At 42.2% G+C, this 13,465-nt stretch overlaps 1 protein-coding gene and 1 long non-coding RNA gene across 11 annotated transcripts in view; one reads left to right on the forward strand and one right to left on the reverse strand.

Annotated features, from left to right (window-relative positions):
- Positions 1–13,465, forward strand: part of LHCGR (luteinizing hormone/choriogonadotropin receptor) — a 51,106-nt gene that overhangs the window by 31,531 nt on the left and 6,110 nt on the right. For 4 of the 10 annotated variants that reach the window (XM_073213424.1, XM_073213433.1, XM_037024429.2 and 1 more), the window contains 3 exons: positions 5,184–5,258; positions 8,988–9,173; positions 12,312–12,392. In XM_073213424.1, coding sequence (XP_073069525.1) covers positions 5,184–5,258; positions 8,988–9,173; positions 12,312–12,392 — 342 coding nt within the window. Of the gene's footprint in view, positions 1–5,183; positions 5,259–8,987; positions 9,174–11,688; positions 11,727–12,311; positions 12,393–13,465 lie in introns of all 10 variants that reach the window. The other 6 variants (XM_073213442.1, XM_073213445.1, XM_073213451.1 and 3 more) reach the window with 3 other exon arrangements.
- Positions 8–11,631, reverse strand: LOC140843601 (uncharacterized). Its single transcript, XR_012121466.1, has 3 exons — positions 9,223–11,631; positions 8,044–8,258; positions 8–4,115 (listed from the first exon to the last, which is right to left on the reverse strand). It is a non-coding gene; the product is annotated as an uncharacterized lncRNA (long non-coding RNA).

Below are 13,465 nucleotides of genomic sequence, written 5' to 3' on the forward strand. Positions count from 1 at the left end.
TGTGCTTATTTTCCCAGCTCATGAATAAAAATGAAATATTACTCAGGCTACCAGATCACATTCAATCTTCAGCAACTAATTCAGGACAAAAATAAACTTTCAAGTGGCTAGTCCTCAGTGTTTCATGCATGTTACTAGGCAACTGGCTGGCTGAATACCCCAGAGCACCCTGATTTCAAAGACATATGCAGCCTCGATACATTTAAGTTGACAGTTTGCTGAAATATTCAACACCCTACTTTAGTCTCCTCTATCTCAGATTTGGTCTCTAGCTCCCTCACTCAGGCTGATGGCTTATTAGAGGCAACACGATTTCAGCGAAGAAGTTCTCCCCCTGGCCCCACTCAAGAGAAACCGGGTAATATCATTTATTAGCCTCATCAACCACAGTAGGCCCACTCACAGTCCCATCACCCTCCTGCTGGGGGTAGGTTGCTCATTTTCCAAAAGGTTTGGCAGTCTTGCATTTTCCCCACACCCTATCCCAGTCCCAGTGTTAACAGCCTTTAACTCAAGGGGAGCATCCCTACTGTTCCCTTCATTGTTCTCAACCTCTCCTTCTTCCTAACGGCTCCTTTTCCAGAAGAGTGGCTCATTCACAAAGCATGCTGGACTAGGGCCACTTGAATCATAACAAGTACAGGTGAGGAATATCACCCTATATATTGTGCAAAATAAAAACTAACAGTACATCAAAAGCTCAACCGAAGCCAAAATTAAGGAAAATAACAAACGAAAGGTTTTTAGTAATAAATAAGTTGTATAAACCATGGTCTATACCAGTACTTCTCCAATTTTAAGATATATATAAGAATAGCATGGAGATTGTTACAACACGTATTTCCAGATCCTACCCCAGACACTTTGCTTCACCAGGCCCACGGTAGGGCCCGAGAATCTGCAATTTTAACAGGCCCCCAGGAGATGTTGATGCTGCCCGTCTGAAGGTGAGTTGCATAAATCTATATAATATGCTATTTAACTATCAATATAAACCAAAGACCACATTATAATAATACCTGCTCTAGAGCTTGGTGGCTAAGAGAACAGATCTAAGAGTCACTGACTGGGTCTCAAACTCTAGTCCTATTGTTTATCAGCTTGACCTTGATCAAGTTAACCTATCTAAGTCACAGTGTTCTCATCTAAATGGAGCTGCTAATGGGCTTGTTTTGAGGATACCCCACCAAAATGAAACGGTCTCTTTTGTATCCTCAGTACTTAACACAGTACCCAGCACAGAGTAGGTGTTATTTATTATTTATTGCATTATGTTGCTCATTAATTATGAATGAATGAACAGTGAATGGTAAATAAGATTATATTTTTATGCTCCTAGCAGCATCTGGCACATACTAAGTGCTCAAGAAATGGTAGCTTTTTAAAAGTTGTCCTTCCTATCATGCAGTGAATTTTTCCTCATTTTCTTGTTGATGTGAGTTTAACAAAGGGTTCACTCCAGCCAATTAAACCTGTGTCTGCCAAATTTAAATCACAAGCCTATCCTCTCCTGGCACTGGGCTTTCAGATGCCTCATTACATTACTCACTGAACAAGTGTTTGCCAAGCATGAGCTGTGTTTGAAGGAACATACCAGATTTTGAGGGAAAAGGAAAATGAATACACCCTAATGTTCACCCACAGGAGCTTATTGCCTGGGAAGAAGCATCTCCAAATGGTATATAAACCATACACTAAGTGGTAACTAAGAACACAAAGCACAATGCCTGCCTTTAGAGAGGTAAAGTCCTCTAGGATTTCAAAGCCTCATGAGAGAGACAGACTTTGAGTTGGGACTAACTTGGACAGGCAAAGATAGATGGAAAATGCATTCTGGACAGAGGACCACAAAAAGAAAGGCGCAGGGGAGGAAGCGTGAGGTATGGTCATAGATAAGCAACAGTGCCTTTTAGAAAGTTCTAGATGTGGGTTAGGGAGAAGCAGGAAGTGCCTGAGATGCTAAAGAATTTGGACTCTCTCCTGTAGAAAATGAGAAACCATTGAAAGTTCTGGGATGGGAAGCTTGGGGGGATGCTTAAAGAAGGTTCATCTGTTAGCAGGGAGGACAGAGGGCTGGAAGGGGCAGGCCAGGGCTGGAGACACAGGTGTCAGAGAGATCTGAATAGAGGAGGTGGCTGAAGTCCTTACTGGCTGAGGTCACCTGAACAAAGGGTAAAAATAAGAGAACTGAATATAAAGTTGGAGATAAAACAAGAGATGAAGAAGAGAAGCAAAAGCAAACAGAGGTAGAAGGAAAACCAAGAGAGTAAGTATATCCTTGGGAGGTCAGGAGAAATAGGACTTTAGAAAGGAGGGCATTGGTCAGCAGTGTCTCAGCTGCTTCAAAGATGCCAAAACAGGTGTGGACTTGGAAAAGTTCAGTAAAGATTCAGTATCCCTACACCTTATTGTTTCGAGAAAGTGGAACCCAAGAACACAAATAAATTTATTTCATTTATTCATTCAACAAACATTCATTAAGCATCACTGATTAATTAGTCACTATGTTAGGGGCTGGGTCTAAAATGGTAGACTAGAAACAGTCCCTGACCTCATGAAGTTTTTGTTCTAGCAGAGGAAACAGAGAAAAGGGCAGGTAAATAAATGAACTTACTGCAGATAGAGATATAGTCTATTAAGGAAATAACCCACTACTGGAATCTGAGAGCATACAGGGGGGTGACTGACTTTAGGTTAATTAGGTGTTCAGGAATAGCCTCACTGAGGAGATGATATTTAGGCTAAGCCTAAAGGATGACAAGGAGTCCATTGTGGCAACAGTGAGGGGAAGCACATTACAGAAAGAGGGAGCAACATGCGCAAAGGTCCTGAGTTGGGAAAGAAAAGTTGATAAGCTCTAGGAAGTGAGAGAGAGAGAGAGAGGCCAGTGTGGCTGCAGGGTCATCAGCAAGTGGAAGATTGTTATGAGATAAACCTGGAGATGGAGCAGGAGTATGATGGAGCAGGATCATACAGAACTGAGGGGCCACAAAGAGGAGTTTAAATTCTCTTCCAGGAGCAAAGAGACCCACTGATGGATTTTAGCAGGGAAGGGAGAGTAGTTTTCAAAACAGTCAAGCAAAAATTGCAAACTATACATTCAGCCCAGGGTCTGACACCTTCCTCATATATAGGCCTGTCCAAAGTCATTCAGAACAATGATACCAAAGCCCCGCAAAGTTCTGAAACACACTGCTTACAAAGGCAGGACAGGGTGGAGGGGAGCAGCACCAGAAGTTTGCCCAGGAGACTCCTCCAGGAATCTGAGAGTAAGTCCCTCATCCTTCCCAGCACACCCAGTTAGGAAAGTTTTGGATGGAGTTTGGGGGTTCTCCCACTGTGCTTCTCACACCTGGAGGACCATGCCACTGGGGAGACTTCCCAAATACAACCCCCAGGAAATGTGGGAGATGAATTTATTTTTGACCAAGTTACAGAATGCAGAGTTATCAGTATACAGAAAGATCTGAGTTTTAATAAAATATGTGAAATGCTCTATCACAAAATTTGAACAATTAATTTGACCTGGCTAACATGAGGATTATTTGTTCACAGAGCCTAGTTTCAATGATTTATGACGATAACTGAACACAATTAAAACAAACCCAATCAGGAAAAAGAGACATGGAGATTTGGGAAGGAAATTTTCTTTTTATTTAGATTTTAAACAGCAATTGACTCTGACAACCTCATCTCTTTGGAAGTGGAACTACACCTAGGGGATGGGACGATGTGAGACTGACAGGTGCATTCTGATGAAAGGGCTGAGGATTTCCAAGGAAAATGCTTTAGTAGAAGAAAAACAGTGCAATTAGTTTGGTAAAAGGGGGAACTTTGAATGGGCCCTATTGTTTCATTTAAGTAAAGTATTTGCAAAGTTCAGGCTTACTCTCTTGGTTTTCCTTCTACCTCTGTTTGCTTTTGCTTCTCTTCTTCATCTCTTGTTTTTTACTACTAGTACTTAGTAGAAGTAGAAACGCTGGAAAACAGCCACCAAGGGAGTGAGGTGCAGCGGATTTTGCAGTTTTTAAGCAGCAGGTGTGATGTGGAGACATTCAGGAAGATGATGAAGAGGATGTAAAGCTATGAGACAGCCAGATAACTGCCTAGGCATCCTGCGAAGGAAAGAAGAGTGAGTGCTGGTATATTTGTTCTGCCAGGTAACACTAACAGTGGTACAGAAGATTCATGTTCCCGTACTTGAAATCACCATGCCACCACTAGATGTACACTGTGCTGTTAGGGTACTTGAATAAGCACCCTTCTCTAGTAAGAAAAAAGTGCTCAAAAGGCTGGCAAGCCTGAACCCAGGCACCACTCCCCTAGCTTCCTGTCCACTCAGAGAAGGGCCTGGGCTTGTAAATAACAGCATCAGGGCCAGAAGGCTGCTCATCAGGGCCAGGCTGAGCTGTGCCTGAGCAGTTCATCCTGAGCTGCTTTGAGCTAAAGGGAACAGAGCCCTTACATAGCTATTGCGTGGCAGCTTTGCCTTCTGCACAGTCCTAAGATCAGTGACCATCAACCTTTTTGTTCCCACAACATGCACAGGAGGCAATGACCATAACACAGCCCAAGACCCATGGGGCACCCAGGATGTGGGGCAATTTGCTACAGGGCTGTCCTTCCTCCCCTTTCACATCCACTGAGAAATGCATACTTGAAAGAAAAACAGTGCAATTAGCTTGATAAAAGGGGGAACTTTGAATGGACCCCACTGTTTCATTTTAAGTAAAGTATTGGCAAAGTTCAGTATATTACTTTTAACAAACTCTGAGGCCTCCAAGGTCAGCACAGCTGAGAGCCTGATACAAAGTAGGCTGCATTTCCACCCTGCAGCCTTGAACACTGGTGCAGCATTTCATCCATGCCCAGCTATGTAAGGAAGTAAATTATTCTTTACTCCAGGACAGAGCAAAGCAGGCAAGTTCTTAAAGTTGCAGGACAAAGGGTTTCACTGAGTGAGGAGGAAATAACAGGAAAGCTGGGGCCAAACACACAGTCCAGCGATTTCACAATTTTGCCCAGTGCTGGCATGTCCTTTTTCCACTTTCCCAACAGTCCCAATTTTCCCTGTCCAACCCTGAGCATCATGTACAGAGGCTGCTCCAAACATGTGTGTACACACTGATGACTGTTAATACGTAAGTTGCAAACTCCAGTAAGGACACTGTCCTTCCCCACAGGGAGCTAAAGGAAAATGTACACCTGGAGCAGATGCATGATGGAGCCTTCCGGGGAGCCACAGGGCCCAGCATCTTGTGAGTACAGTGGTGCTGCCCTCCTCCTCACCCAGGGCACCTCAACAGGCCTCCTCGGGGGGTCCAGCCACAGTGTCCCCAACCTGGTTGTGGAAAATCAGCTCTTGTGTGAAAGGACTACCATAACACAGCACCACAAACTGGGGGCCTGAACAAGACATTTGTTGTCTCACGGTTCTAGAGGCTAGAGGTCCGAAATAAGATATGGGCAGGGTCATTCCCTCGGAGGGTTGTGAGGGCAGGATCTGTTCAGGCTTCTCCCCTTGCTGCTGGTAGTTGCTTCTAATTGTGGCAATGTACCTCCAACCTTCACATGGTATTCTCTCTGTATGTGTGTCTGTCTAGGTTTCCCTCTTTTAATAGGACATTAGTCATACTGGATTAGGGCCCATTCTATTGACTTCATTTTAACTTCATTACCTCTGTGAAGACCCTATTTCTAGATAAGGTCACTTTGAAGGACTGGGGGTTAGGACTCTGACATATGAATTTGGGGGATGCACAATTCAGCCCTTTATACCAAAAACGGAGGACCACATCATGTGCTTGCAGAGGGCATGGCTGCCCACCTGGCACCTGCCCATGGGCACCCAAAACCAGAGATCTGACTTGCCAGCAGCCCTTGGCTGGTCAGGGCTGAGCTGCAGTGTGTCAGGCTCTCTGAGGGTCCAAGGTTCAGAGCCAAATTCCCTCCAGTATTGGGAGTGAAGTGTATGGACACAAGGGAAAATTGAGAGAAATAGGAAATTGAATCAGTGGTCTCCTGACAAAGCCTTGGGAAGCCAGAAATATCCTGCAGGAAACAGCTGCAGCTGCGGTTAGGCTTCAAGGACAAATGCAACAGTATTCCAGATACTCTGCAGCTCTAACATGAGGTGCCCTCATCACCCCCTCCACAGAGGTACCAGTCCATTACTCCTCATTCTAGTATGCTGTTATTTATTGAACAAGCACTGACTGAACACGTCCCGTTTAGCAGGCACCATGCTGGAGAGACCACTGTTGAGTAAAAACAGCTCTGGGTCCTGCCCTTAAAGAGATTACAGTCACACTGCAGAGACAACAATAAACAGGCAAAGCAATAAACGGACATGTAATTTTAAAATGAGAAAAGTGCTAGAAAGACAGTGTATTTGTTTGTTCATTCATTCATTTACCCAGTAACTATTTTATAAGCCCATACTATGTGCTAGGCACGGTTTTAGTCATCAGGGAAACAGCAGAGAACAAGAAAAATAAACATGTCTGTCTTCATAGAATAGGGGAAGACAGACAGGGATCACATAAGTAAATAAAATATGTAGTATGCCAGATGGTGTTAGTTGGGAAGGAGAAAAATTCAGTTGGTTGGGGGAAAAGAAGTTCTGGAGAGGGGAAGCTACCATTTGAAAGAAGAGGGTCAAAGAACACCATCTTGAAAAAAATGTCATTGATGGGGGCCAGTTATGTGGATTATCAGCAGGAATAGTATTCCAGGTAAAGGGAACAGCAACAGCCAAGGCCCTGGGGCAGGAACTGGCTTCCACATTGGAAAAACAGGAAGGAGGCTAGTGTGGCAGAAAGAGCAAAGAGGAGAGTCCTAGAACATAAGGGCAGAAGATGACAGCCAGCCAGGCCACAGAGGGCCTGTGCCCATTATAAGGACTTTGCCTATTCTCTGAGTGAAATGAGGAGGCTTTAGAGTTTTGGTCAGAGGAAGGAATAAACTGACCCAGTTATTTTTTTTATCCTAGCTCCTGCCAGTATCATCTCATGACTCTATTTTCTATCTTCCACCATTATAAACCCCAAACTCTGTCTACTTCTTAGTTCTTGCCACATCAACTCCTATCTACATCCTAACTCCTGCTATCAACTCTTGACTCTGTCTACTTCCTACCCCTGCCTCTGTCAACCCCTGACTGTGTCTAGTTCCTAGCTCATACTACTATCAACTCCTGACTTCATCTACTTCTCAGCTCCTGCCACTGTCCATTCTGCCTCTACTTCTTAATTCCTGCTACCATCAACACCGGACTCTGTTTATGTCCTAACTCCCACCCCTAAAACTCCTGACCTTCTCCACCTCATAACTTCTGCCATTGACAATCCTCTCTACTCTCCACTCAACCTCATGACTTCTGCTAACTTATGGCTCCTGAGACCTCATGGCTCCTGCCCACTGCTTTCTCTGCTCTCAGCTTCTGCCACTGTACTCTAGGGGTCCCTATCTATATGTCTCTTATTCAAAGTACACAAGACTCAGAATCTTATTGGTTGGGTGAATATGCAGAGCTTTTACAGCATGCTGGCCACCTATCCAGCCACTGGACAACCAAAGAGAGTTGCCTCTGGGACAGGTGTGGGATATGACAGTGTCATCACAACACCCTGCTTGACGGTCTTTGCTTAAAGACCTGCTTTGTCAGCCTGACTAGAAATGACTGTGAGCACTGGAGGCATGTACACTGTCTTGTCCAGAACAGTGCGACCAGACCTAGGTCTCTTACTTCCCAAGCAGCTGTTCTCATTACATCCTTAGGATTTAAGTGCTGTCTAGAAGCATTAGTTCCACCTACACCTCAAAAATATTTTGATCATTGGTCCTACAGAGATTGAAAATCTATTATTAGAGATTCACTCCTTAGTAATGATTCCTTGCCATTTCTAGAATGCTAACTCAAAATTTATCTCCTCAAAAAATAAAAACTAAAAACCAAAACCACTAGGCTTGCAAAGTCATGTGCTCAATCCCTAACACATCTGAGACAGTAACATCATAGAGCAGGATGAGAACATAGGTTACCAAAATCGACAAGGACACAAAAGCAGCACGAATCTGCAGCCCAAGGTGAATTCTGCTGCCTTGATTGATCCACCAAGAAGGTTCCCTCACTAGTCATCATTGCACGTTGTCAAGTTCATGTGTCCATCGGGCACCTGTGGATCTCCTCCCATGTGCTGGGCCCTAAGCACTGGGAAACGGTGCTGCTGGAAAAGTCTCGGAGCACCAGCAGCAACCTAGAAGATAGGGGGAATTTTTTAATTCTCACACTCTCTTCATTCTCCTCACATTTAACTTGTTCTGAGTGCTCTCAGACATTGCCTCAAGTCTAGAAAAACCAAGAAGCTCAAGAATTTATTTACAAAACCTGAGCTTTCTACCCAGTTCTGCTTGCTTGACAGAGTGTATGCTTGCTTTGGATTGCCTTTAGAGAAAATGCACTCTGCTTCCCAAGTAGATGATGGATAAGGCCACACAGTGGCTCTTAATAGTGCAACTAGCCTGTGCTTTGTGAAAACCTACCCTGCAGGGCTTGATCAGTCAAAGACCGAGGTGTCTGGAGCCCTAAATAGTCCCCCGTGGGGCAGAGCAGAAAAGCTGATGTCACTGCATATGCCTGCTGTCTCATAAAGTGAGCAGTTATTTCACTTCTCCTAAGTGGAGAGAGGTGGGGGAAGGGAGAGAGGAGAGGGCAAAATCAGGAGAGGGAAGAGACAGAAATGCTAATGAATACATGGCAGGTACAAGGAGTTATGCTCAACCATGAAAGCAATGAGGCACATATTAAAAAAATACAGCATAGTTTTTTTAAATTTAGAGCTTAATGAGAGTAATTAAATGGAGAATTAGGGCAAAGGCAAGATGGAGAAAAGATCCCTTAGAACCTAAATGACGCTATTATTGAGGTTTTATTCTATGAATCACATGAAAAGAAATAGAAAGCCCTTCTCCCTTTCATTTTTCAGGGATATTTCTTCCACCAAGCTGCAGGCCCTGCCTAGCTATGGGTTGGAGTCCATTCAGACACTAATTGCTATGTCATCCTATTCTCTAAAAAAACTGCCATCAAGAGAAAAATTTACCAATCTCCTGGATGCCACCTTGACCTACCCCAGCCACTGCTGTGCTTTTAGAAACTTGCCAACAAAAGAGTAAGTAAAAATAAAAAGTAAAGCCTGCCAAGTTGTGGCAGGAACTCACATTTCAAATAGTCAGTTGGTAGATGGCTTCCCCACACCTTCACTCCCTGCCTTCTCCAGCTCCATAGCCATGGGTCACGTTCAGATAGACAAGAAGATAGACATCTTGTTTCTTCCTGAAAACTGATTTCAAACAGTTGATTCACCTTGCAGATAGAAGACTTTGTAGCCTATTCTGGCCTGGTTGAATTATGGCCTTAAATTTAGGCTCTAATTGCAGCTGCAAAATAGAGTACAAAACTGGCATCTCAAAGATCAATTAGTTCTAATCCTTACCAGAGAGCATTATTTTTAAAGAATCATGTTCAAGAGGATAAATTTTACCTCATGTCTTAACCTTTAATGCAAAGAAACAAAGGACACAAACGCTTTAGAAAGTTCTTGTTTTCTTTTTTAAAGCTATTTTTATCCCAGCAGAAGATCATTATCCCTTTCAGAACAGAATTCTAGCTCCCTAAGGATTAGCTTAGTGCGTGAACAAAAAAAGCACAAGCTCCTGGCTAGTACTTGTCAGTGGGGGGCATGTTACCGATTGAACGGACTCAACTGATTCACTTCAATCCAGAATGCAAAGGCACTGTGTGCAGGATTTCATTCTTTCCTTAAAGTATTGTTTTCCAAACTTGCTTTGACTGAGATGCATACTAAGAAACATCTTTTTTACATTACGTGTTGAATATGTAACTGAAATAAAACAATAACTAACTTTTCTACATGTGATATACTCTGATATTTTGTCTATTTTACTCCACTTTATTTCATGTGTGTTTGTTTTTAATCCTAGTCTTGATACACTCTATTGTTTTCATGACCCACTAATGGGTCACAACTCAGAGCTGGAAAAATATTGCCCTGAAGGGACATTATGTACCCTAAGAAAATACACTTAATCAATTAATTAGATGAGGACCTAAAAGAGTAACATTAGGATGCTCCTGTCTTTGTTTGAAATCAACTTATTTATGATTAACCAACCAGCAGGTATTATTGTACACTGACTTAGTGCCTTGCATAGGTACAAGAAACTTTTGAGGTAACCCAAAAATAAAGCATCTGCTGTGCTCAGAGAGTCATGCACCATTCACTGAGTTTCAGAGAACATCAGTGGAGGCCTTACCATGTTCTGAACACCACACAAGTCTGAAGACACAAAGATGAGTAAGAGCTCATGCCAACCATCACAGAGTCACAACCAGCTATGTGAGGGGACATACAAGAGAGCCAATGCTTAAGAACAATACAACAAATATTATGATAGAGCCGAGGACAGAACAGAGTGCTCTGGGAGCACAGCAGAAGAGTTTCTAAATGGCAGCAGGGATTATGAAAGACTTTTTTCTTGAGGAAGTGACTTCTGCTGAGCCTTGAAGAACAGGCAGTAGCTGGCTAGAAGATATGGCTAAAAGCATGCCCAGAAGACAAAATAGGTCCTGTGGAGGCAGAAAGGCAAAAGACAGTAAGATGACAGTCACTCAGAAAAACTGGAGCAAGAAGACTTATGAGTATATGAGTGAGGAGAAAAAACTAGGAGAGGTGGGGGCTATGATGGGCTCTGAGTGCCAGCCCAAGTTTTTAGCCAATGAGAAATCATTGAAGCATTTAAAGCAAAATTACTCAGATTTGCTTTTGTAAAATATCACTCTGGCAGCAGGGTGGAGGATGGGTTGGAGGTGAGCAAAGCTAATAAGAAACCAGTTAGGAGAGCAATACAAATGCTGGTTTATGAGAAAGCTGATTTTGGACACCTCCACTTCCATGGCAAAGAGATCACATCTCTTCTGAAATTACTGGCATGTAAAAACTTCAGTTCAGAGGCAATCGCAAGTCAGTATCAAAGTGAAATAGTCACACAGAAGTTGTCTTGATTAGGGTTATAAGCTTTAACTGACTCCTGTTTTCCTAAAGCTCAAAACTTTGATTGTTAGTGAAGACGGAGAGCCAGAAGCTGGGCCAGTGGAATGTTTATGCAAACTCTGAGTCACCTCTCTGCCCTGCAGCTGCTGCGCCTGGATAACATACACAGCTGCCTGGGCAGACAGCCCCCAAAATCTGCTATGATTAAAATTTCAAAAAAGGTAGAGTAGATGGGACCCAGTGCTACTGTTATCTGAAGGCCAAGAACAACCACATGTCCTGTTAACTATGGATAGGTTCACACACAGTATTTCCAAGTATCAGATAGAACCTGCATTAAACACACACACACAAAATTTTATCCAAACTTGAGGATTTATAATCCTGACTCAAAATAACAAGCTAATTTTTGAAAGTTAGTCCAGAAGCTCTGATAGTTCTGATATATCCCCCTTTGTGCTTTTATATAAAGTTGTTCCTACAAGAAATTATCTTGTTAATATTGGAGTATAATACATAGAAATGTCCAGTTTGAATTGCCTCATTTCTCCTTCCTCCTCAGGAAAGGTTGAGGTGTCACAGCCTGTTCTCTTTCCTCTATTTTTTCATCCAGTTTTCCTTTGTGCCTTCTTTTGGTTTCATCTTTGGAATGTAAGTATACCCCTTCTTTTGATTTCTTGATAGCTCCCCACTTTCCATACTCTAAACTTCTTAGACAGATGAGTAGGGAGCACATACATATACTTCTGCACATAAGTGAATGAAGCAGAAAATTCACATCATAATGTCAGGTCCAGTTATTATGTTACCGGAAATCAAAAGAGATTTCCCAGTTACAGTTCAAAACCATGAACTCTGAATGGTTATTTGTTCATCAGGACCAATGTGGTAAGAAGAGTGGTGAGGAGCAAACCTTAATATGCCATAAAGGTAGATTTTAATCAGCACTGAAAAACCCATGATTCAATATGATAAATTTGACTTTTTTTCATTTTGAGAGCCCACACAAAACACTTAGCATTCAGAAGCATTTTATCTAAGCTGGAAGCACTCTCATGACAATTCAGAAGCCTTTACTCTCTCCCCAGGAAGCGTTTCAGTAGGACAATAGCACAGAACATGACACGTGTAATAGGTAAAGAATTGGGATGAACAAAGCATAGACAGACATAATCAGGTTTAGTTTAAAGACCAAACACTCACTGCTTCTTTTTTTTTTTTACTCTTCTCTTTCAGGCAGAATTTTTCATTTTCCATTTTCGAAAACTTTTCCAAACAATGTGAAAGCACAGCAAGGAGACCAAGTAATGAAACACTGTAAGTATCTGCAAGCAAAGAAACTCAGGAAGCCATATCTCATTCTGTGTGCACCTTATTATTACCAGTGCCAATGATTTTCTTTTGAAAAAAGTCTTGGTTGGGAGGATATTTGCAAAGCATTTTTAATAGCTTTAAAATGGGAATTTTTTCTTTGCAAGTAGCATCTAGTTGATCAGGTATCTGTTTCAACTGGTTAAAAAAAACTCTTTTAAATATGAACCCAGGTGTTCATTCTACAACTACATTAAATTCTCAGAAGTTAAACTTTTATTTGCAGGTATTTTGATGTCACTAAGGGCTTTAAATGATAAGCTTCACTTGTAGGAACTTTCACGTGGTCAGCATTTTGCGAAGATTAAATGACACAGCTTCTAGAAATAGCCAATTCCCTTCAGAGACTTAGCCACCTTGACCACTGCGCTCTAGAGCATGAAGTTATTCAACCTTAATGCTATCACTAAGGTACACTGGATGGGAGCTCCATTTCTATTCTGAAGACAGATTTTGTTAACATTTTTCCTGGCTGCCTTGGCATTTCACATGCTTTCAAATTGAAAAGAGCATGCCTCAAAAGATAATCCCAGTGTCCCCATGCCACATTTACTATGATTTAGAAATTATATTATTCCCTCTGTGTCCTTCAGGCTCCAAAACCAGATGCCCTTCTAAGATACATAGCCAATCTCCATTCTCTCTTCTGTATCTTTTTCCTTTCCTCTTCTTTTTTCCTACCAATTTGCAAGTTATATAGAGACAGCAGGGTAGTATGATGGAAGGACCCTGAGCTTCAGTTAACTTATATCAGAGTTTGATATGAATCCTTGGCAGTAATATTCCTGTAACAAAGGGCATCCCTGGACATACATATCTTTTTGATGCTATTCCTCATCTGTAAGGGATCATTTGGCTTTCAGAACCATAAGAGTAAAGGGATCTGCTAAAGAATGTGATAGCACCTAGGATACATTAGAAATATTATACTGTGTATCCTTCTTTTCCTTTTCTTTCATTTAGGTCTGACACATCTATCCTCCAGTGATCCTTTTTCTCACCCTTCCTACTCTTCTCAC

Source organism: Manis javanica, chromosome 1 (assembly GCF_040802235.1).
Source record: "Manis javanica isolate MJ-LG chromosome 1, MJ_LKY, whole genome shotgun sequence".
Taxonomy (NCBI): Eukaryota; Metazoa; Chordata; class Mammalia; order Pholidota; family Manidae; genus Manis; species Manis javanica.